The following is a 21,170-nucleotide window of genomic DNA, read 5'->3' as shown; positions in this document are numbered from 1 at the left end:
ACTGTGACTAAAATACCTGAGGGAAGGTTTGTCTGGCTCATGGTGTCAGAGGTCTCACTCTGGCTGGCCAGCTTCATTGCAGAAACACCATGGTGGAAGCACATGTGGAGGAAAGCTGACGGCTCATGGCAGTTGTGAGGCAGAGAGAGGAGAGGCCGGGACAGAGTAAAAGCCACGCCCCAGGCCCCACTTCCTCCAGCAGGCCCGCCGGCTTGTCCTTTCAGCTCTCCACAGATTCGTCCAGCAAGTGGGTTAATGCTCAGTGAGGGCTGAGGCCTGGTCTTTTCTAAAAGCCCCACTTCTGAACCTTGCTGCATTGGGGATCATGGTCTCAGCGCATGAGCTCTGGGGGGACACCCTAGATCCAAAGCAGACACGCAAGGACATGGTAGGTACTTAACAGAGCTCAATTTCAATTAATGACCAAATGAATTAGTTCCAGGAAGGAGCAGGGGAGGAGAAAGAAGGGCAGGAAGGAGGGAGGAGAGACAGGAACATTCAGGTGTTTAATAACCTGAGACAAACTGTGGTCTGGTAAATCCTGATTATACTAAAAACCAACATAGTCCTCAACTACAAATCCTCCAGTAAGTAAATTTACAAATAAATCATGTGTAATTAGCATTAAATAATGTTGCCATATAATCAGGAGAATATTCTTAAAGTGTATCAAAGCTCTATATTCATTATTTCTGGATTATATTTAAAAGAAAAGATCCTCAAAAATCTAAGAACAAAACCATGTAATAACAGCTGTACCAAGTTGGTATTCAACTTTACCACTGGAACCGATTTCCTAACCTGTGGTTACTTAATGCATTAGTTTCTCACCAGCAGATATTCTTTATCCTGGTGCTGGCCACAGTAAGCACAGGCAATATTTTTAAATCCTAAGGAACAATCCAGACCAAAACCAAACTTGTTTTCTTTTTTATCAGTGCCAGCGGCCTGGCTTTTGCATCTGAGCTCACTCTGTGTGGTACCCTCATTGCCAGAGGAAGGTCAGGGATACAGCTGCACGTTCATCACCAAATCAGTATCGGCAATAAACAGCTTCAGGCTGCTCCGTTATTCTCCCATGCATGATCAGCAGGAAGAGAGAAATCTTTCTAGTGAGTAAAATGAACAGTATCACAATTATTACTGCCATTGATCCTCACCCACTGTGTGGGCAACAGTGAATCCTAGCCCAGCAAGTCACGGGCACTCAGAGAAACAGCCCCCAGCAAGTACCACTTAGGGTGCGAGAGGGGCCCATGGAGCAAAACTGGGCACTAGTGCTGGGCATCAGGGAGGCAACAAGTGGGTGAGTGCGGTGTGCAGGTGATAAAGGACATGCCTGTGTAGGAGTGACTGGGAGACAGACACAGGGGAGTCAGTCACAGGAAGCCAGGCTTCTTCCTGGCTGGGGGCTGAGGCTCCCTATGAAGGCTTTCCCGGGAGGGCTCTGTGTCTCACCTCCCAGGATGCAAGGGCCCATCCCAAGAGCAGTTTAGCATAGAACCCTGTGACTTAGAGCAGTGATTGTGAGCCCCATTCTGCAGATGAGAAAACTAATAATGAAGGAAGATAAAAGTGACTTAATTTTTTAATGATATTCATAGTCAAGCCTGGAGCCCAGGGATTTGGGCGTCTTCCCTGAGATTTCACAATACAAGGGTGCGAGCTTAGGCATATGCAGAAAGACCCAGTGCTCATCTATAGGGTTTCGTTTGGGAGAAAGGTAGGAAAGGCTCCATGGCCCACCCCAAAGCACCTCCATCAGTTAAGAACCATTATGTAAAGCTGAGAGGATCGTGGGGTGGAGGGGCCAAACTCCCTCAATGTGCTTGTCAGTCAGTTGTCTCTTCCTAGGTTGGTTTTGGGAGAAGATAGGAACCTTTTCCCCAAGAGTGAGTGGCATAATAGTAGGGAAGGCCCTGCACAGAGAGATATTTGTGCCAGGATGCTTGCAATTCCGATAGATGACTGGATCCTGGGCAGACAGATATAGGTAGACAGACAGTCCAGTACATGGATCATGGACAGATGGATAGACCAGATGGATGGATGAATGGATAGATAGATAGATAGATAGATAGACAGACAGACAGACAGGTGTAGGGGGACACCCTAAATAGAAAAAGAAAAATAGATGATGGGTAGAAGGACAGACTGGATGGATGAATGGATAGCTAGATGATACGTTAATAAATAGTTAGACAGATAATGTATAAAGATTGAGCTGGGCCCTGGACCAGCTGTTTGTAGCTGAACAAAAGGTCATGTTAATCCATAATTAGGGATTGGGTATCTATGGAGACAGGGCTACCTGAGGACATTAGCATCTGGAAGCAGCAAAGAGAAAGTAAGGACATTAAAATGACTTGGGCACATTATGTACTGCCTCCCTGGGCTCCTACGAGGCCGAATTATGCTCTAGACCCTTTTCCTGCAGGTGTCTTAATTTTTAACAAGATTCCGGGGCAGCTGGGTGTTGATATTGTACCACAAGTCCATAGCTCCTGATGGGTTCATTTATATTTTACTGCAGTGATATCTGTGAAGCATTATTGGGCTGCAGCTAAGAGACATTTTTCTTATTGTTTCTTCCTTCCGTTCATCTAATTGACATCTGTGTTTTGTTCTGTATTATCTCTTGGTATTTTATGGCAAAATGCTCACATTTCTCAAACAGTTACCCCAAGGTGTTTCTTGCAAGCAAAGATGATTCTTAAGAGACACGGTTTCCCAGCTCCTTCCAATTCTCCTAGGGAGTGAGTCCCAGTCCTTTGTTCAGTGAGATTTTATAGGTTTTGGGGGGATACTCTATGCATAACAACAACATACAGCAAATCATTCCAAACTGCGGGAAAATCAAACAACTCTTAACATTGATTAGCACATTCACTGGCGGGAACAAGTTGGGTGAGGTGATTGGTTAGTACAAGAAGGGGATTCCTTTGAACTGGTGGGTTTAGGCCACGAAGGGAGTACGTGCTAAACTACATGGTTTCCCAACATGTTATCAACCACCATAAACTACTGGGGGGTCATCTGGCATCCCAGATATTTCCCTGTCTCATGATGTTTGGTGGTTGCTAAGAGGTTGCTATGGGTCCTCACCTAACCTGAGTCAGGGACATCTGGCACTGCAGATCTCTCCTGCAAACAACTCAGCAGGGTGGCTATCTGCCTAGAAAAGCTCTATGGATTTTTCCAAGGACAAAGATCACGCCCCTCCTTCCTTAGGACAGGCCTTGGGGTACAAGCTGCTGTTATTTATTTTCAAAAAAGGAGTCACATTAGTTTCTCACTTTCACTTAAGGACGAGAGCTGCTTAGGACTCCAGAGAGGTCTGGGTCCTACCCCAGCTCCATTGTCACGTCACTGATGGTAGTGCTGTGTGTCTTTGGGGAGGTTATTTACCCCTCTGTGTTTGGGTTTGCTCCTCTGCAGCAGCTGTCTTGCAGGATGGCTGGAAGTGTCAGCGCTGTCCTTCAGACTGGAACGTCTCCCCAAGGCCTAGGTGTTAAAGTCCTGGTCCCTGGCGTGATGAAGGTGTGGGTGACTGAAACTTTGTGAGCTCGAGCCTCGCGGGAGGCCTCTGGTCCCTGGGCATGCCCTTGAAGGGGACTGCGGGCCCAGCTCTGCCCTCTTCTCCTGTTTTTCACTTCCTAGCCCTGAGATGAGGGTTCTGCTCCAGCATCGGCCTCCATCATGATGCGCCGCCTCAACAGCTGAGCCCACTGATCATGAACTGAACCTCCAAAACTGTGACCAAAACAAACCTTTTCCCTTTATAAGCCAGTCATCCCAGTTATTTGTTGCAGTGACAGAAAGCTGACCAACACAGTCAGAGACTTGGCAAGTCTGAACTGTTGGGCTCTCTGCCTCCTGGCAATCCATCAATCAGTCTGCTCCCGTTGCTCCCACTCCCACGCCCCCTCCTCTCACTGGGCCTTCGCATATGATGTTCCCTCTACCGGGAATGCTTTTCCCTCCCTCTCTTTGCCTAATTAATGACCACTTATCCGTCAGGATCTCTAACACTTGACTGCAACCTTCATGAAGGCAGGCCTATTTTTGTTTCAATATATAATGCACCTGGTGCTTAGCACCACTGGCATTCAGTCATCATTCACTGTTCACCGTGTGAGGGAACGGCTGCATGAGTAAATGAAGGAAGAGATCCATTATTGCTAATCTGCTCAATCAATATCCTGCAAAGGAAGATAGTAGATACCTATCTCCTATCACCATGGGGACTGAGGGCATGCATTTAAAGTGTGTGGGGTGGTGCACACCTGTGATCCCAGCTACTTGGGAGGCTGAGGCAAGAGGCAAGTTTTTAGCCAGCCTCAGCAACTTAGTGGGTCGTTATTACTTATTATTATTTCCGACAGGTATCCAGGTGGCTTCCTGGTGGCTCCAGCTCTCAGCCCTGCTCAGATGGGAGGCCCCTGCAGTCCCTCCACACCTTCACCCTGGCAGCTGGTCCACTCACCCATCCCAGCAGCCTCAGTCACACTCCAGAGGAGAGGACTGTGCCAGTCCTGAGGAAGGGAATTCTTTTTTAAAAATATTTATTTCTTAGTTCTCGGTGGACACAACATCGTTGTTTGTATGTGGTGCTGAGGATTGAACCCAGGCCGCACACATGCCAGGTGAGCTCACTACCGCTTGAGCCACACAGGGAACAGGAAAGAGGAGCTAGGCAGGCCAAGAAACCCAAGTACAGGGACGGAGAAGCACCATCCGCTCACTACAAAAGGCTGAGTTCTCCTAGTAGAGAGCATCTTCTTTTCAGAAATAGAAAGAAAAGTGTGCATCCAGTGGGGAAGCAACAGAGAGAATGACCAGAAAAATACACATGGCTCCTGAACATGTCGAAAGAATGCTCACAGAAAACGAAATGCAAACTAAACTACAGAGACGCTGCCTCCCTCAGAGAGGCTGGTGAAATCAGGCACCACGCACTTTGCTGCTGGGGACGTGCATGGTAGGGCCAGTGTGGCACCATCTGGCAGTGTCAATCACCACTACAGAGATGCACCTGTTGATTTAGAAAGTCCATTTCTGGTCATTTATCCTGCAGGATATGCTACAAAGCATAGAACAGCTATGCTTTGTAACATTGTTAAGGTAAAAAGAGGTGGGGTAGAGGCTTGGGGTGGGTTAGAGGCTGGGGGTGGGTTAGAAGCTGGGGGTGGAGTAGAGGCTGGGGGTATAGCTCTGCTGTAGAGCACTAGGCCACCAGTTCTATCCCCAGCACCAGAACAGAGTTAGGAACAACCCAAATGTCTATCCCAAGACTAGTTAAACAAATTACAGTTTATCCATAAAATTGAATGCTACATGGCTATAAGAGGAATCAGGAAAGTGTAAATGCACTGGCACATTATAGGAAGGGCAAAGCAAGATGATGCTTCTTGTGTACCAGGGTGAGAGAGGAGAATCTATATTTATATTTACTTTTTTAAAAAATATTCATTTTTTAGTTGTAGTTGGACACAATACCTTTATTTTATTTATTTATTTTTATGTGGTGCTGAGGATGGAGCCCAGGGCCTCACACGTGCTAGGTGAGAGCTCTACTGCTGAGCCCCAGCCCCAGCTCTTATATTTACTTTTATATGCATGAAAACTCTGGAAAAATCCACAAGAAATGAACAATAGTGGGGTGGGGCTGTGGCTCAGTGGTAGAGTGCTCACTTAGCACATGTGAGCATTGGGTTCGAAACTTAGCACCACATTAAAAAAATGAAATAAAGATATTGTGTCCACCAACAACTAAAAAGAAATTAAAAAAAGAGAAATGAACAATAGTGGTTAGCTGTGTGTGTGTGTGTGTGTGTGTGTGTGTCATGAGAGACTTGTAGAGATGGGAATCAGTTCAATAAAATAAGTGTGGGATGGGGCAGGAGTTGAAGCTCAGCAATAGAGCACTTGCCTTATACGTGTGAGGCACTGGGTTCGGTTCATAGCACCACACATAAATAAGCAAATAAAATAAAGATCCATCAACAACTAAAAAATAAGTTGATTTATTTAAACTGGATTTAACACACACAATCTCTCTCTCTCTTTATCTACACACACACACAGACACACACACACACACACACACATATATAAATGTTATTGAGAAACATTACCCATAGCATACAATGAATCCATTTAAAATATACAATTAAAAAATAAATAAACATAGGATTCAATGCTTTTTAGTGAATTCACAGAGTTGTGCAACCACCATCAAGTTTAGAACAATCAAGTTTAGAACATTTGCATCACCCCCTCCCAAGAAACCCCACATCCGTTAGCAGCCCCCCCCACCTCCCTGCATCCCCCATCCCTAGACGACTACTATCTATAGATTTGCAGATTCTGTACATTGCCTTAAATGGACTCACACAATCTGTGTCTTCTTTCACCCAGCATAAAGCTTCCAAGATCATTCCCATAGTAGCATGTGTCAGTTCTTTCTTTCTTTCTTTCTTTCTTTCTTTCTTTCTTTCTTTCTTTCTTTCTTTCTTTCTTTCTTTCTTTTCTTTCTTTCTTTCTTTTTCTTCTTTTTTTTCTTTCTTTCTTTTTCTTTTTGGCTGAATATTATTCCTTTACACTGACATAACACATTTATCTGTTCATCAGTCAATGGATATTTGGTTTTATGTTTTTGTTTTGTTTTTTGGTACTAGGGATTGAACTCAGGGGCACCCCGACCACTGAGCCACACCCCCAGCCCTATTTTGTATTTTATTTAGAGACAGGGTCTCACTGAGTTGCTTAGCACCTTGCTTTTTGCTGAGGCTGGCTTTGAACTTTCAATCCTCCTGCCTCAGCCTCCTGAGTCGCTGGGATCACAGGCCTCGGCCACGGTGCCTGAAGTCAATAGATATTTGACTTGCTTCCACTTTTTGGCTGTGATATCCAATGCTACTCTCAACTCTCGTGTATGGTTTTTCTGTGGACGTGAGTTTCCATTTCTCTTGGGTCTACACCTAGGAGCAGAATGGCAGTCAGGGTAGCTGATTTTAACAGTTTGACAAGCACTAGTTTATTTTCCAAAGTAGCTCCATGATGTTGTTACATTTCCCCCCAGCAGGGCAGGAAGGTTCTATTTTTTTGATACTTTTTACTTTAGTTTCTGGTGTCCTGCTGGGGTTGCGGCAGCCCTGGCATGGTAAGCATGAGCTCTACCCCTGAACTGCCTCCCAATCCGGGCCCTGCTTTCCTTTGTGCACAGCATCGCTGTGTGAACAAGGTGTGGAAGAGGTGCAGGCAGGCAAGCCAGGCAAGGCTAGGGCTGGGCCTTCTTTCATTTTTTCCTCTAATATTGATGGTTCCATTGTTGGTGTGTGCCAGGCCAGCCAATGTCACCCCGCTGTGCATCTCATGTCTCGTTTTGAGCCCCCTCTTTTCTCATAACATTATAAATATCAATTACTGACACACAGGAAGTTCTAATTCATTCATTGTAACTGCTGTGTGGTGTGCCACCAAGTGACCAACCCATATTTCATTCACCATTCCCCAGGGATGGGATTTCAGCTGCCTGCAGTTTTTACTGCCGAGCTCAACCCTGTGCGGGGGGAAGGGGGGGGTGGGGTGAGGAGGGGGGGTGGGGTGAGGGGGGGCAGCCCTCTATGGCTCTTTTTTTTTTTTTAAAGAGAGAGTGAGAGAGAGGGCTGGGGATGTGGCTCAAGCGGTAGCACACTCACCTGGCATGCGTGTGGCCCGGGTTCGATCCTCAGCACCACATACCAACAAAGATGTTGTGTCTGCCGAGAACTAAAAAATAAATATTAAAAAAAAATTCTCTCTCTCTCTCTAAAAAAAAAAAGAGAGTGAGAGAGAATTTTTAATATTTATTTTTTAGTTCTCGGCGGACACAACATCTTTGTTGGTATGTAGTGCTGAGGATTGAACCCGGGCCGGGCCGCACGCATGCCAGGTGAGCGCGCTACCGCTTGAGCCACACCCCCAGCCCCCCTCTATGGCTCTTCTCTGCTCACTTGGCCAGAGTTTCTTTGGAGCACATTTCTAGAAGCAGAGTTTCTGTCAATCTCTAGATGTGAGCTGGTATCTTATTATGTTTTTAAGCACATTTCTCTGAATACTTCTGAGTGGTAGCAACTTTTTATACGATGATGAGCCCTTTGGGTTTCCTAGTCTCAACAAAATTCCTTTTGAAATCCTTTATTATTTGTGATTGGACTGATGCTTTCTCTTCATCTCTCTCTCTCTCTCTCTCTCTCTCTCTCTCTCTCTCTCTCTCTCTCTCTCTTTGGAAGGGGTAGGTACTGGAGATTGAATCTATGAGTGCTTTACCACCGAACTACATCCCAGCTCTTTTTATATTTTTTATTTTGGGACAGAGTCTTCCTAAATTACCCAGGCTGGCCTTGAACTTGCGATTCTCCTGCCTCAGCCTCCTGAGTAGCTGTTACAGACTTGTGCCACCTCACCTGGCTGGAATATTGAACTCTGATGTAGACAAGTGTACTATTCTTCCCCTCATAGTTTATGTTCTTTGTGCCTGGTTTAAGAAATTCCTTTCTTGGAGTGGGGTACAGCTCTGGGGTATAGCACTTGCTTAGCTCCAGCACCACGAACAAACAAAAACAAACAAATTTCTTTCTGTCTCAGTTAATTTAAAGATATTCTGGATTTGCCTTCCTTAAATCATCTCAGAGCTTTTGAAGACAAAATTTTTAAAAGTATAATGTGGTGGGCTTGGTGGTGTGTGTGCCTATAATCCCAGCTACTTGGGAGGCCCAGGCAGGAGGTAAGTTCAAGACCCTCCTGGGCAATTTAGCATAACCCTAGCTAGACAATAAAATTGCATTAATGATGCCAGAGGAATCTGTAAGATGCTCTTATATTCCATAAAAGGGCGCATGGTTTAAAAACTTGAGAAGCAACAGCAATCGCCTCTTCCCATCCTCGGGCCTGGGGGGGTACCAGAATATGCCACTTGAAATGTGCTTCTTTGGCATATGGATATTCTGAGTTAAAGGTCACTGAGAACCATCAGAAAAGCTTAAAAATAGGAACCACATTTTCCTTTTGTAGAGGAAATTTACATGGATAGAGGAAATTTAGTCACTTTCCTGTAAATTGCCTCCCCTCACCCCCCCAGTAGCCCCCAAGCCCTTTGTTCTATGTTTAGCACATGTTGTCACTGAAGCCCAAGTTCCACTCACCCCTGAGGTCAACAGCACTGGGAGCTCCTGCGTACACGTTAATGAGCTTGTGTTCCTGCTTCTTGTTAGTTCATCTTGACTGGTCTAGTTTAAAGCGTCCAGTGAGGAGCCTCAGATGGGTAGAGGAAAAGCTTTCTTCTCTACAGACCTCAAGCTAAGGCCAGAATTGTATTCGCTGTCATGTGGGTTTGATGGATGGTGGCTGGGCTCTGGGATGTTAAGACCCTGGACTCGATTCTCTTTCCCTGCCTTTGATCAACAGCCTTCATTCCCGCTTGTGACCCTGGGGCTTAGTTGGGCTATAACTCCCCACTCTGGCCCCATTTCAATGCTCTGGCTGGCTCAGAGCCCTCCCCCGGGACTCGTGGGACACTTTTGGGGAAAGGGAAAGAGAAGCTGAAACAGCTGTTGCTCCTTCCTGAGACCGTGACAATATCTGATTCCTTCAGACACCTGCCACAGCATACTGTCCTTGGCCAATCGGCTTCCACTGTGGCCACAGGGATGGCCTTTCCTCGAAGCTGGGTGCTATCTGGAGCTCGGTCCATCTCCCGAGAGTCACTCGGTGGTGAATGAACTGGGCTTGGCTTTGGGTTGTCAGCTCTCAGGGACTGGGTTGGAGAAGGGGCCATGGGTGGCTTCAAAATGGGAACTTCCCATGGAAACTTGCCTGCAGCTTCCTCCTCTAGGGCCATTTCAGGATCTTCCTGGGCCCCTCGCATTACTTTTAAGTCCCTACCACATCCTATTAAGCCTAAGAAAATTGCCTCTTCACGTTGTCAATAGGTGCAATTAGATACAATCATCTGAATCCAGAGGCAGTTGATTGATACTACATTTTGTAGACATTTTAATTAAACATTGGTTAGTTTCAATTTTACAGTGTTTTGGTTTTTTTTTTTTTTTTTTTTTTGAGTCAGTCTTGGTCTCCAGGTCTCCCATATCTTTATGTGTCCTTGAAATGTTCACACAGTCAGGCTCTGACTTATGGAGTCTGATGGTGAAACGGTCCAGCCACCAACGTTCATCAGACCAGACTGACCAAGATCCTGATAGCCACAGAAACGCCAAGGATTCCCCAAGCACCTTCCTGGGTTTAAAATCATGGGCTGCTTCCAAAACCCTTTATACAGAGTAAGTGGATATTGCAGAGATTCTTTCTCCCCTTGGCAGAATCAAGGAATCTTGCTGGACCCCTTCATCTGTGTAAGATCTTGGAATGGGGTCTGAACCCCCTTCTATGTACAGATAAAACCACAGGATATTTGCAGACTTTCAGATTTTGAGTACAGCCGTGGCCTGTTGGTTAGCCTCCTCCTCTGGTGAGGGGCATATTTAGAGAATGGCCTCCTATCTCTCGCATCCTGAACGCACACAGAGTCCACCAGGTTCATACCATGGGATCCCAGATCTAAAAGAGTCGAGCAAATGAACACCTTCCTCTTGGCAGAGTTGTTCATTGTGAGTAGTTCTCTCCTGTCTTAGGATCGCGGTGTGGAATCTGCTTTGACAAAAGGTCTCCACAGCCGGTCTCTGTCTGTAGAACTATGAAATACAATAAAGCCTCCTCATTATGAAATCACGAAACATTCCTGAGTACTTCCTGAGGATAGAATTTGGGGGTCGTAAAACAACTTCTTCTTCTTGTATATAGAATTTTGAAGAACAGTTAATCATGGGATGTTTGCAGAGCCCCTTCTTGTGCCTTGAGTTTTGTTCTGTTTGCAGACCGCCTGCCTGGGTAGGAAATCATGGAACATCCACAGAACCGCTTTCCTTATCATGATGGAACATCTTCAGAGCTTCCTCATCTGTGTGGACTTGGAATGTTAGCAGAAACCCCTTCTGTGTGGAATTATGGGAGGCTGATTGAGCTCTCTCCCACATATGTGCTCTGGGAACCCTGACTGAGCCCCCAACCTTGTAGGAACTCCTGAAATGCTGACTGAGCCCCCAACCATGGAGAGACTCCCGAAATGCTGACTGGTCTCCTGGTGGTGTAGAATCACAGGCTGTTACTTAAGGACATTCTTCAGTATAAAATCTTGAAGTCCTCAGGAGGGCTGGAGGAAGAGAGCAGACATGGGCCATGGCTGTGCTCTATTACATGTTGGAGAGAAGCAGAGGATACAAAGTGCGTGGCCAGATCATGGAGGGTCTTAAAGACCAAATGAAGGTTAGGAATAGTTCTACAGACTATAAAGAGCCACCAATGTTTTGAGGTAGAAGAATGATGTGATGCAAATTATATTTGAAGAAGCTTGGGCCTGGCTAGCTCCGTTGGTAGAGTGCTAGCCTTGCATGCACAAGGCCTTGGGTTCGATCCCCAGCACCAAAAACAAAACAAACAAATTATATTTGAAGAAGCTTAATCTGGTAAGAGAAATAGATCAAATAAACTGAAGGGTGGTAGTTTATAAAAATAATTTTAAAGACAAAACAGAAAATCGATATTTACTAAGTACAATAACCTATTGTAAATACTTTCATGAAATAAAGGCTCATCCTCTAAAGCGAGGCTCAGCAAACAATCACCTCTGGGCAAATCTGGCCCACCACTTGTCTTTGTAAATAAAATTTTATCAGAACAGCCAATATTAAAAAAATTCTCTCTCTTTTAAAAAAAAAAGAAAACTAAGCAAAAAATTGTAAATGACTTAAATAGACCTCATCAGAAAAATGATTTTTAAAAAAGTGTGACCTAGTTATATGATAAAATATTATATAGCAGTAGAAATAAATAAACTCAATTTTCATGTATCATTATGGATACATGTTACAGAAATGATGTCAAGAGAAAGCAAGTTGCAGAAGAGTAAATTTATATTCAGTTAGGATAGGCCAGGTTATGCTGCAGTAACAAACAGCCCTGATATCTAAAGCTTAAAACAATGTTTTCTTTCTTGTTCACGCTATGAGTTCATCACTAGTTCAAGGCAGTTGGAGGATTCCTTTTCATTCTAGAACTCAGCTGCTCTGTAGAACATGATGGTTATTTGGTAGAGAGAAAAGAATGGCATAGGACACACTGACTTTTATAGCTGCTGACAGGAAGTGATAAGTGTCCCTTCTGCTCTGAGTCTCATTTCTCCTGAGAGTGACTGATTAGCCATAGCTCAGCTTTAGGCTACCAGGGTGAATCTCAGGGTCAACCACTGCTCAGCCTTCAGGAGTTCTTGGCACTGGGAGCCTTTGATGGCTGCAGTTATATGCATGCTTGTGCTCTTTATCTGCTGCTGCTCCTGGAGTTTGAACTGATAGTCTCTGCTCTGTGATGTTATCTTACTCCTGCATGTTTATGGATTATGCAATGGCTTCCTCAGGGCGTGGGCCTGGGACCTGCTGTAGGAGAGTCGGAAGGGGTGAGCAGGGCAAGGTGATACTTATGATTTTTACCTTTAGGCTGGATCCTTCTTTTTGTGTTTGGCTTGGGCTAACCTGCAGCTGGGCGGTTAGAAGCACAGGAGGCTCAACTATGCTCTCCTGAGATCTACTCAGGGGCCTCCCTTTCTTTAGGCCATTCCCCTGCTCCAGAACCTCCAAGGGCTCTGTACAGCTCACAGGAAACAGTGTAAGAACAGCAAGGCTCCCGTGGATTGAGCACTGTTACATGCCAGGAACTGGAGGGACTCTTTCCCGAATCCTCTTGGCAACTCTAAGGCAAGGAACTATAGGATCTCCATTTTATAGTTGTGCAAATGAAGGTCCAGGAGATGAAGCTGGTGTGAATGAAAGAGGAAGGCCAGGAGGAGGTAGGACCGGTTGATCACCAGATATGGCTGGCTCCAGGGGCCTGCTGAGCTCCAGGGTCAAGGTCTTCCAGTCTCAGTCCTCACCTTTTCCTGTTTCTTGCAGGAACCAGCTGCTGCAGCCAGCCAGGTGCCTCCGTCACTGCCCCTTGAGCAAATCTGTCTCATGTCCCTTCAAAGTCAGTCTAGAATTTCTCAGGTTGCCTTCCCTAAGGCCAGCTACAATGAGTCCTGCCTTCACCTCCTTGTCCCAGCTTGCTCACCTCCCTGTCATCCCACAGCAGGACTACAGGAACCTTCACTTAGTCATCTCTGCCCCTGTCAGGCCCAGCATGCGCTCAAAGCACATCTGGTGTCTTTCCAGCATTTGTTCAACAATTATTGAGCACCTACTGGCTTTGGACACTGTGTAACATGCAAGAATATGGCAGAAAATGAAACAAAATCCCTGTCCTTGGGGAATGTAGTTTCTGATCTGGGAGACAGAAAAACGAACAAGTGAATACATGCATGGACCATACGATGCCAGGGGATGAAAAATGCCACAGACGGGCCAGGGATGGACAGAGAGGCTGGGGACAGGGAAGCTCCCTTGGAGGAAAGTCTTGGGAGAGGTAACACTCGAGCAGGAAGCAGAATTCAAGTCTGTTTGACGGAGGGATTGAGCAGTCCAGGGAAGGAATGAATGAAAAACGAATACCCAGGTGAGCTGGAAACTTAACTTGGAGATGAAAAAGGAGCATGATGGGGGGAATTGAGACAGGGACCCCCGATATCTTTTTTCTCCCTTCTTCCATTAAAAAAAAAGTAACCTGTAATTCTAGCTACTCAGGAGATAGAGGCAGGAGGATTGCAAGTTTGAGGCCAGTCAGACCCTGGCTCAAAATAAAATAAAATAAGATAAAAAGAGCTAGGGATACAGTTCAGCTCCTGGATCAGTCCCCAGTACTGCCAAACAGGAAGAAAAAGAGGGAGAGATGTAACAGAGGTTGGTCATCAGTATTTAGTCTGGATGTAGCAAGGCCTCCTTGTCAAGGCCTCCAGAATAGACCAGAAATTATAAGGATATGATACGATTGCTAATTTACTTGTTCTTCCTGCCCCCCTTCCCCCACTGGAAATTGAACCCAGAGGCAGGCACTGTACCACCAAGCTTTATCCTTTTTATTTATTTATTTTTAAGTTTTGAGACAGGGTCTTGCTAAATTACCTAGGTTGGCCTCAAATTTGTGATCCTCCTGTCTCAGCCTCCAGACTTGCTGGGATTATAGGCATGTGCCATCGCAGCCAGCAAGGATAACAATTGTTGAATTCAGGTGGAGAGTGTCCAAATGTGTTGTATTGTTCTTTTTTTTTCTTTTTTTTAAAGAGAGAGAGACACACACACACAGAGAATTTTAATATTTATTTTTTAGTTTTCGGCGGACACATCTTTGTTTGTATGTGGTGCTGAGGATCGAACCCGGGCCGAACGCATGCCAGGCGAGCGCGCTACCGCTTGAGCCACATCCCCAGCCCTTGTATTGTTCTTAAAAGTTAAAACTTTTCTGTGCATCTAAAAATATTTCTTAGACATGGGTGTTAAAAAGGGTTATTATATTGGCTTAAGAAAAAGTATTCAAAATCAGATTAGTTTAGAAAGTTTGGTTCAGGGCCTTTCCACCCTAACCTCACCTAATCTACATCACATCCCTGTGGGGTAGGTGGCACGGGGTGGGGCGCATTTCACAAATGAACAGAAACTCAGAGAGATAAGAGGTTTGCTCAAGGTCACACAGTAAAGTTTAGGCCAAGCTGAGAGTTGAACCCACATCTATCCAAATCAAAATTCTCTGCTTCTCTTTTTAAAGCCTCTTCTCTCCCATCCCATTTCCCAGGGCTGTTGGATAAGGCGAGACCCATGTGCATTTACCATGTGTCAGGCATTGCATGTATCAGTCAAATCCTCACAACAATCTCATATGGTCATTACTAATGACATTCCCATTGTATTAAGGTACAGAGAGTTTAACTAACTTGCTTAAGGTCACAAGCTAAGAATGGAAGAGCTGGGAGTTAAAGAACCCCGGCAGTCTGGCTCTATAGCCTCCCCTTAAAAGGGTCAAGTTAACAGTGGAAAAAGTTCAAATTGCTTTAGAATTATAGAGTAGGATTAATTTTGGTTCTTACAGAATCCCTGAAAAGTTCCCCACTCCTGGCTTCTGACATATTCCAAGACAGGGCTCTGGTTTCAGATGTTCCCACATGGGGGACACTTGCCTCTTGGATTCATCTGGGAGCTTCTTGAAGATGGTGGGGTGCTACTGTCACTCCCCATGGGTCTCTAGCTATTGCTCACTGCCTTCTGAGGTGCTCTGGATCAAGGCTGGTCTTTAGTTATGGTCCCGTGCTAAAGTGATGGGATAGGGCACCAATTTGCCTACAGAATGAGCTGCAGGGTCCAGAGAGACCACTGAGGCAGTTTATGGCTCAGTAGTCAAGGGCCTGCCTTCAGAGTCAGGCCAGTTTTGCGTGGAAGGGCGTGACTTGCTTCTCCTTATAGCAATGTCAGTTTCCTCTTTGGTTCCCTGCTCCGTGGGATGTGCACCTGTCTACAGGTCTCCTACTTCACTTGCTGGCCTTGGGTTCAACCTGGGGCCAGAGTGGGCTTTCTCCACCTCAGGGCCTTTGCCCTGCTGTTCCCCCTGGTGGCACTGTTCTGTCCTCACTTGTGGCTGGCTCTTTCTCACCCTTGGTCTCAGCTGATGTCAGCTGCTTAGGGAGACCTTCCTTGTCTACTGTAGCCTGCTGCCAACACATCCTCCTGTTTTATTTTGCTCATATCTGTTATTAGTACCAGATAATTATTGATTGACTTGCGTTTATTCTCCTCCACATGAATATAAGTTCAAATAAGACAAGAGATTTAATCTGTTTTGTTCTCAGCACCAACAATTGCATCTGGCATCCAATAAATAAATAATGAATTGATTGAATGAATAAATAAACGAATGAATGAAAGCCGAGTCCCCCCAAGCATTACAATCCCAGTTCTTCTGCTGCAGTGGGCTATCAGACGGTCAGACTTTGCAGATGGCCCCTTGGCCCCCTTCTTGAGGAGCCCAAGCGCGAAGCCGGCTGGCTCTTGAGAGACGCTCCCTGCAAGCCTGGGCGGTGGCCCTGCGGGGAGAGGGGCTGTCGTCATTTAGTGACGCTCCCTAAAGCCGCTGCCCGGCCTCGGGGGCAACTGGGGTCGGGTGGCGAGCGCGCGGGTCTTTTGCGACGGTGCCAGGCGGCGCTGGCCCCGCCCCTCCGCCCCTGTGCGACCGCCCGCCCCGCCCCCGTCGCTGCGCTTGCTCCAGGCCGCGCGGCCCTGCCCGCTTCATGTGGCCCGTCCCGTGGCGGCCGTAGGCTGGGATCCGCGAGGCGGCCGTTGGCTGGGATCCGCGAGGCGGCCGTTGGCTGGGATCCCCGAGGCGGCCGTTGGCTGGGATCCGCGAGGCGGCCGTTGGCTGGGATCCGCGAGGCGGCGGCGGCGGCGGCGGCGGCGGCCTGCGAGGCTCCGGAGACGGCGGCTGAGGGCCGGGCAGCGGCGCACGGGAGCGGCAGGAGCAGGCCCGGCCCTCGAGCGGCCGCCTGGCTGCAGCATGTGCGCCCGCCGGGGGCTGCTGTGGCTGCCGCGCCGCTCGCTGCTCGCTGCGCTCTTCTTCTTCTTGCTCTCGTCCTCGCTGCTCTACTCCGTCTACGTGGCGCCCGGCATAGGTAGGAGGGGGCCTCCCGGGACCCAACCCTGACCCGGGCCGGCGCGCCTGAGGCCGCCGCACCTTCCCGCCCGGCGTGCCCGGCCCCGGGGCCCCGCCCGCCGCCCCGCGGACCCCTCCCCCCCGCCCCGCGGACCCCTCCCCCCCGCCCCGCGGACCCCTACCCCCCCGCCGCCCCGCGGACCCCCCCCCCGCCGCCCCGCGGACCCCTCCCCCCCCCGCCGCCCCGCGGACCCCTCCCCCCGCCGCCCCGCGGACCCCTGCCCCCCCGCCGCCCCGCGGACCCCTCCCCCCGCCGCCCCGCGGACCCCTCCCCCCGCCCCGCCCCGCGGACCCCTTCCCCCCCGTGGACCCCTTTCCACCCCCCCCCGCCCCGCGGACCCCTTCCCCCCCCCCCCCGCCCCGCGGACCCCTTCCCCCCCCCGCCCCGCGGACCCCTTCCCCCCCCCCCCGCCCCGCGGACCCCTCCCCCCCCCCCCCCCCCCCGCCGCCCCGTGGACCCCTTTCGCCCCGGCGCGGCTCCCAGCATTCCGCGCACCAACCTGGCGCGGGTGGCAGAGCCCCTCCGCCCGCGCATCCTCCCCCTGCGCCGGAGCCCCCTGCCCGCCCAAGCCGCGCTCCCGCGCCGGGTCTCCAGTCCCCCGGTCCCCGGTTCCCGCTGACCCCTGGCCCGCCCGCGCTGCCCACTCCCCCGCAGCATCGTGCAGCCTCTGGCCCCCCAGTCCGAACCATTTCATACAGAAAAGTAAAAACTGTAAAGGTCTCATAATACCAAGGCGCTGGTAAGCAACAGAAATTCTCATACCTGTGGGTAGGAATGCATATATTTTCCTCATAAAAGTCTTATGAATCTTTTATGAGATTTATTTCTATATATTTTTCTTATAAATGATATTTCAAAATCTTATATTATGTGTTCTCTGTGAGAATGAAATTGATTTTTTGGTGATTGTTGTACTTATGTTTAGCAACTTACCTGAACTGCTATAATACAACTAATGAATTATCTATAAATTCTTAGGATTTTCTTTATAGATAATTGTATCCCTAGTAGGTAATCCTAAGTTTGTTAGCTTTCTAATGCTTAGTCTTTTAAAAATTTTTATTTATCTTATTTTGCTGCTGGAACCTGTAGCACAATTTTGCTAGAAATAGAGAGAGCAGGCATCTTTATGTTGTTGTTATTTGTTGAAATTTTTAATCTGTCCTTTATCTGATTAAAAAAAAACAATTGTTGAGTGCTTTCCTGCATCATTTGAGATAAATACGTTTGGTTTTTCCCTAGAATTTTCAAATATCATGAATTACATGTTACTCTTTTTGTTGTAGTTTTCAATGCTGGGGATTGAAGGGCCTTGTACACGCTAGGCAATTGCTGTACCAGTGAACTACATTCCCAGCACTTATGCTGATTTTTAAATATAATATATTTGCATACTGAGAATGAACTCAACTTTGACATGTTTTTATACATTATTAAATTTTCTTTAGAAAGGATATACATTTATGCTTCTCACTGGGTTCATAATTGAGATTGGCTTATGTTCTTCCTTTCTCATGCTGTCCCTGTCATATTTTATATGCATTTTTAGATTTAATTATAATATACAGTGTGCAAGTCATTACAGCTTCACAAAGTGATCACATTTGTGTAACAAGAAAGAAGCAGAACTTTTCTAGGACACCAAGGCCCCTTCATGTTCTCTTCTAATCAGCACTGTTTCCCTGACAGTAACCAAAATCCTAATTTCTAACACTTTAGTTTTACCTTTTACTTTAATGTTATAAAAATGAAATCCTATATTTGAGGCCATTTTAAAAAATAAATGTTCCTTGTTTGAGGCCATTTTAAAGAATAAATGTTCCTTGAAAAGAATGTGTTTGTTAGATTCAGGATTCCTTATAGGTTTGTTGGATCAAATTTTTTTATTACATTGTTCTTACTAATGTCTAAAAATTATTTTTATCAATTATTATTTTATTAAATCTACTGTTTCATTTGCATATTATTACTTTCTTCTTGTAATTTTATATACAGATTTAGAATCACCATAGTTATTAACCCACAGCTAATTTTGAACTTCTTGTCCTAGGTTCATGCTTTGAATATCCTCAGAGCCTTGTTTAGAGATACACCTCTAGGAGAAAATATCATTCCGTATGTTGCCGATGGAGCTAAGGCTGCAATTCTGGGTTTTACCTCACCAGTCTGGGCAGTGAGTGCTTTTGCCATTTACTTTCATTGATTTAATTATACCTCTGATTAAGTTTTAATAAACCTTTCACTGGATGATAAAAAAATATATATTGCATTTTATCAAGGAATTTCTCTAGGGAATAAATTCTTGGATCAGACTATATTTTGATTCTTGATGTTTTATGGCTTCATTTTATCTCTTTTGTTGGTTTATTAGACTTAAGTCTTTTATTTTAGTGCAGTAAGCTATAACTTTAACTTATCACAGTCTACCCTTGAGTGATATTTTGCTGTGCCACTTAAAGTATAAGAACTTAATATTTTGCTTCCCTTTTCTTCTTCCTATCTTGATGCTGCTATTGTTATACATTTTACTTTTTTGTGTGTTGTAAGCCTACCCTAGGTTGTTATTACTTTTGTTTAAAGTCAGTTATCTTTTTTTTTTAAATTTGCCATTTTAACCATTTAACTTGGCATAAGTGTATACAATATTCATCACATTACACATTTTCAGAACCTTTTTGTCATCCCCAACAAAAGATCTATACTCATTAAGTTTTGACTTCCTGTATTTTCTTATCCCCGGTAACCTCTGTAATACCTTTGGATTCTATGAATTTACCTGACCTAATATCTCTTATAAGTGGAATCATAACAATATTTATTAATTTATATTTGGCTTATTTCGTTTAATATAATGTCTTTAAGTTTCAACCAAGTTGTAACGTGTCAGAATTTTATTCCTTTTTAAGTCTGCATAACATTTCATTGTATGTGTGTACTTTATTTTCTTTATCTACTCATCTGTTGATAGATTGTTTCCACATTTTACTTATTATGGTAATTCAGCAGTGAGCATTAGCATACAAGTTATCTGAGTCCCTGCTTTCAGTTAATTTGGGTGTATTATAGGGTAATTCTATGTTTAACTTTTTGAGGAACCATCAAACTCTTCCATAGAGACAGTATCATTTTACGTTCATATCAGCAATGCACAAGAGTTCCAATTTGTTTAAGTCTTCACTTAGGATTTTCATTTTTTAAAATGATAGTTCTTCCTGATGGGTGTGAAGTGGTATCCCTTTATGATTTTGCTTTGCATTTCCCTACTGATTAGTAATATTGATCTAGAAGCAGACCAACTCTTTCTTAGTATCTTAATGTATCTCTTTTTGGATGTTGTAGATTCTGTATATCATATGTTGAGTGAGTGGTACCAATATATTCTATCAAAAGTTGAAAAATCAAGCACAAAACATTAAATAGAAGTCTAAATATTGAATCACTTTTTTTTCAATATAACACTGTCCAGAAACCATTTGACTTAGAACTCTGTAAAGACTGTGAGCAGTACCTAGTGTACTTCTTATTAAGAAAGGAAACTTTCATGTGTCTTTTTTCATGATTCCTTGGAGAAACCCTTATTTTTTTCCTCCTATGTCATTGTGTCTTCTAGAGTAAAGGACAATAACCTATGATTCATAGGCGCTTGACATGTGGTTTTACAAAAATGCTTGGCAAAGGGGAGGGGAGGAGCAAAGAACCTAGGTCTTAAACCCACAGAGTGGTGGGGTGTGGTGGCGCATGCCTGTGATCCCAGCAGCTTCGGAGATCTGAGGCAGGAGGATTATGAGTTCAAAGCCAGCCTCAGCAACAGTGAGGCATAAGCATCTCAGTGAGACCCTGTCTCTAAATAAAATGCAAAGTAGGGCTGGGGATGTGGCTCAAGTGGTTAAGTCCCCCTGAGTTCAATCCTTTGTAACTCCCCACCCACAACTCCCACAAACAAAACAAAATCCACAGAGTGGAGTATTTACTAGACAGGCAGGCTTTCCAATTAGTAGGCTGCACAAACCATTCCGTACCAATATGATAAGCCTCTAATTGAGATTCAGTCTGTTGCAGTGGCTGCCAAAGGCACAGACTCCCAGTGTGAGGAACACTCCTCAAGGTTGCCAACATTTGCCTAGACAATTGGGCATCTTCTTGTAAGAGATGCAGACTTTTGGAATTCTGTCTAGGAGCATTGCATAACTGTCCTTGAAGGCACAGCGTTTACCTTTTACATTTATAGGAAGTAGAACAATACCCGTATACCATCAGTGTAATCAGAGATGTAGGAATGTGGCTTGATCATCAGGAAAATTAGAGATGGTAAAACTGATTGCCAACAATATTAATATTGTTTTCTTCAAGTCTAATCCAGATAATACAAGAAATATTTTCTGTGAAAGGGCTTTAGCCGTGTGAAATGTGGTGATTTTCCCAACTTTTTGCCAAAGCCAAAAGTGTCAGA

At 45.6% G+C, this 21,170-nt stretch overlaps 1 protein-coding gene across 9 annotated transcripts in view; it reads left to right on the top strand.

Annotated features, from left to right (window-relative positions):
• Nucleotides 1-16,571: 16,571 nt before the first annotated feature.
• Nucleotides 16,572-21,170, top strand: part of LOC144372555 (transport and Golgi organization protein 1 homolog) — a 137,846-nt gene continuing 133,247 nt past the window's right edge. For 7 of the 9 annotated variants that reach the window (XM_078035888.1, XM_078035892.1, XM_078035887.1 and 4 more), the window contains exon 1: nt 18,771-18,893. Coding sequence is in view for 1 of the 9 variants with exons in the window: in XM_078035886.1 (XP_077892012.1) it covers nt 18,893 (1 nt within the window). In the remaining 8 variants the exon portion in view is untranslated. Of the gene's footprint in view, nt 16,679-18,770; nt 18,894-21,170 lie in introns of those variants that run through there. The other 2 variants (XM_078035886.1, XM_078035885.1) reach the window with 2 other exon arrangements.

This window comes from Ictidomys tridecemlineatus, unplaced genomic scaffold (assembly GCF_052094955.1).
Source record: "Ictidomys tridecemlineatus isolate mIctTri1 unplaced genomic scaffold, mIctTri1.hap1 Scaffold_130, whole genome shotgun sequence".
Lineage (NCBI taxonomy): Eukaryota > Metazoa > Chordata > Mammalia > Rodentia > Sciuridae > Ictidomys > Ictidomys tridecemlineatus.
Note: the sequence above shows the minus strand (reverse complement) of the source record. Positions and strands in the feature narration are given on the sequence as shown.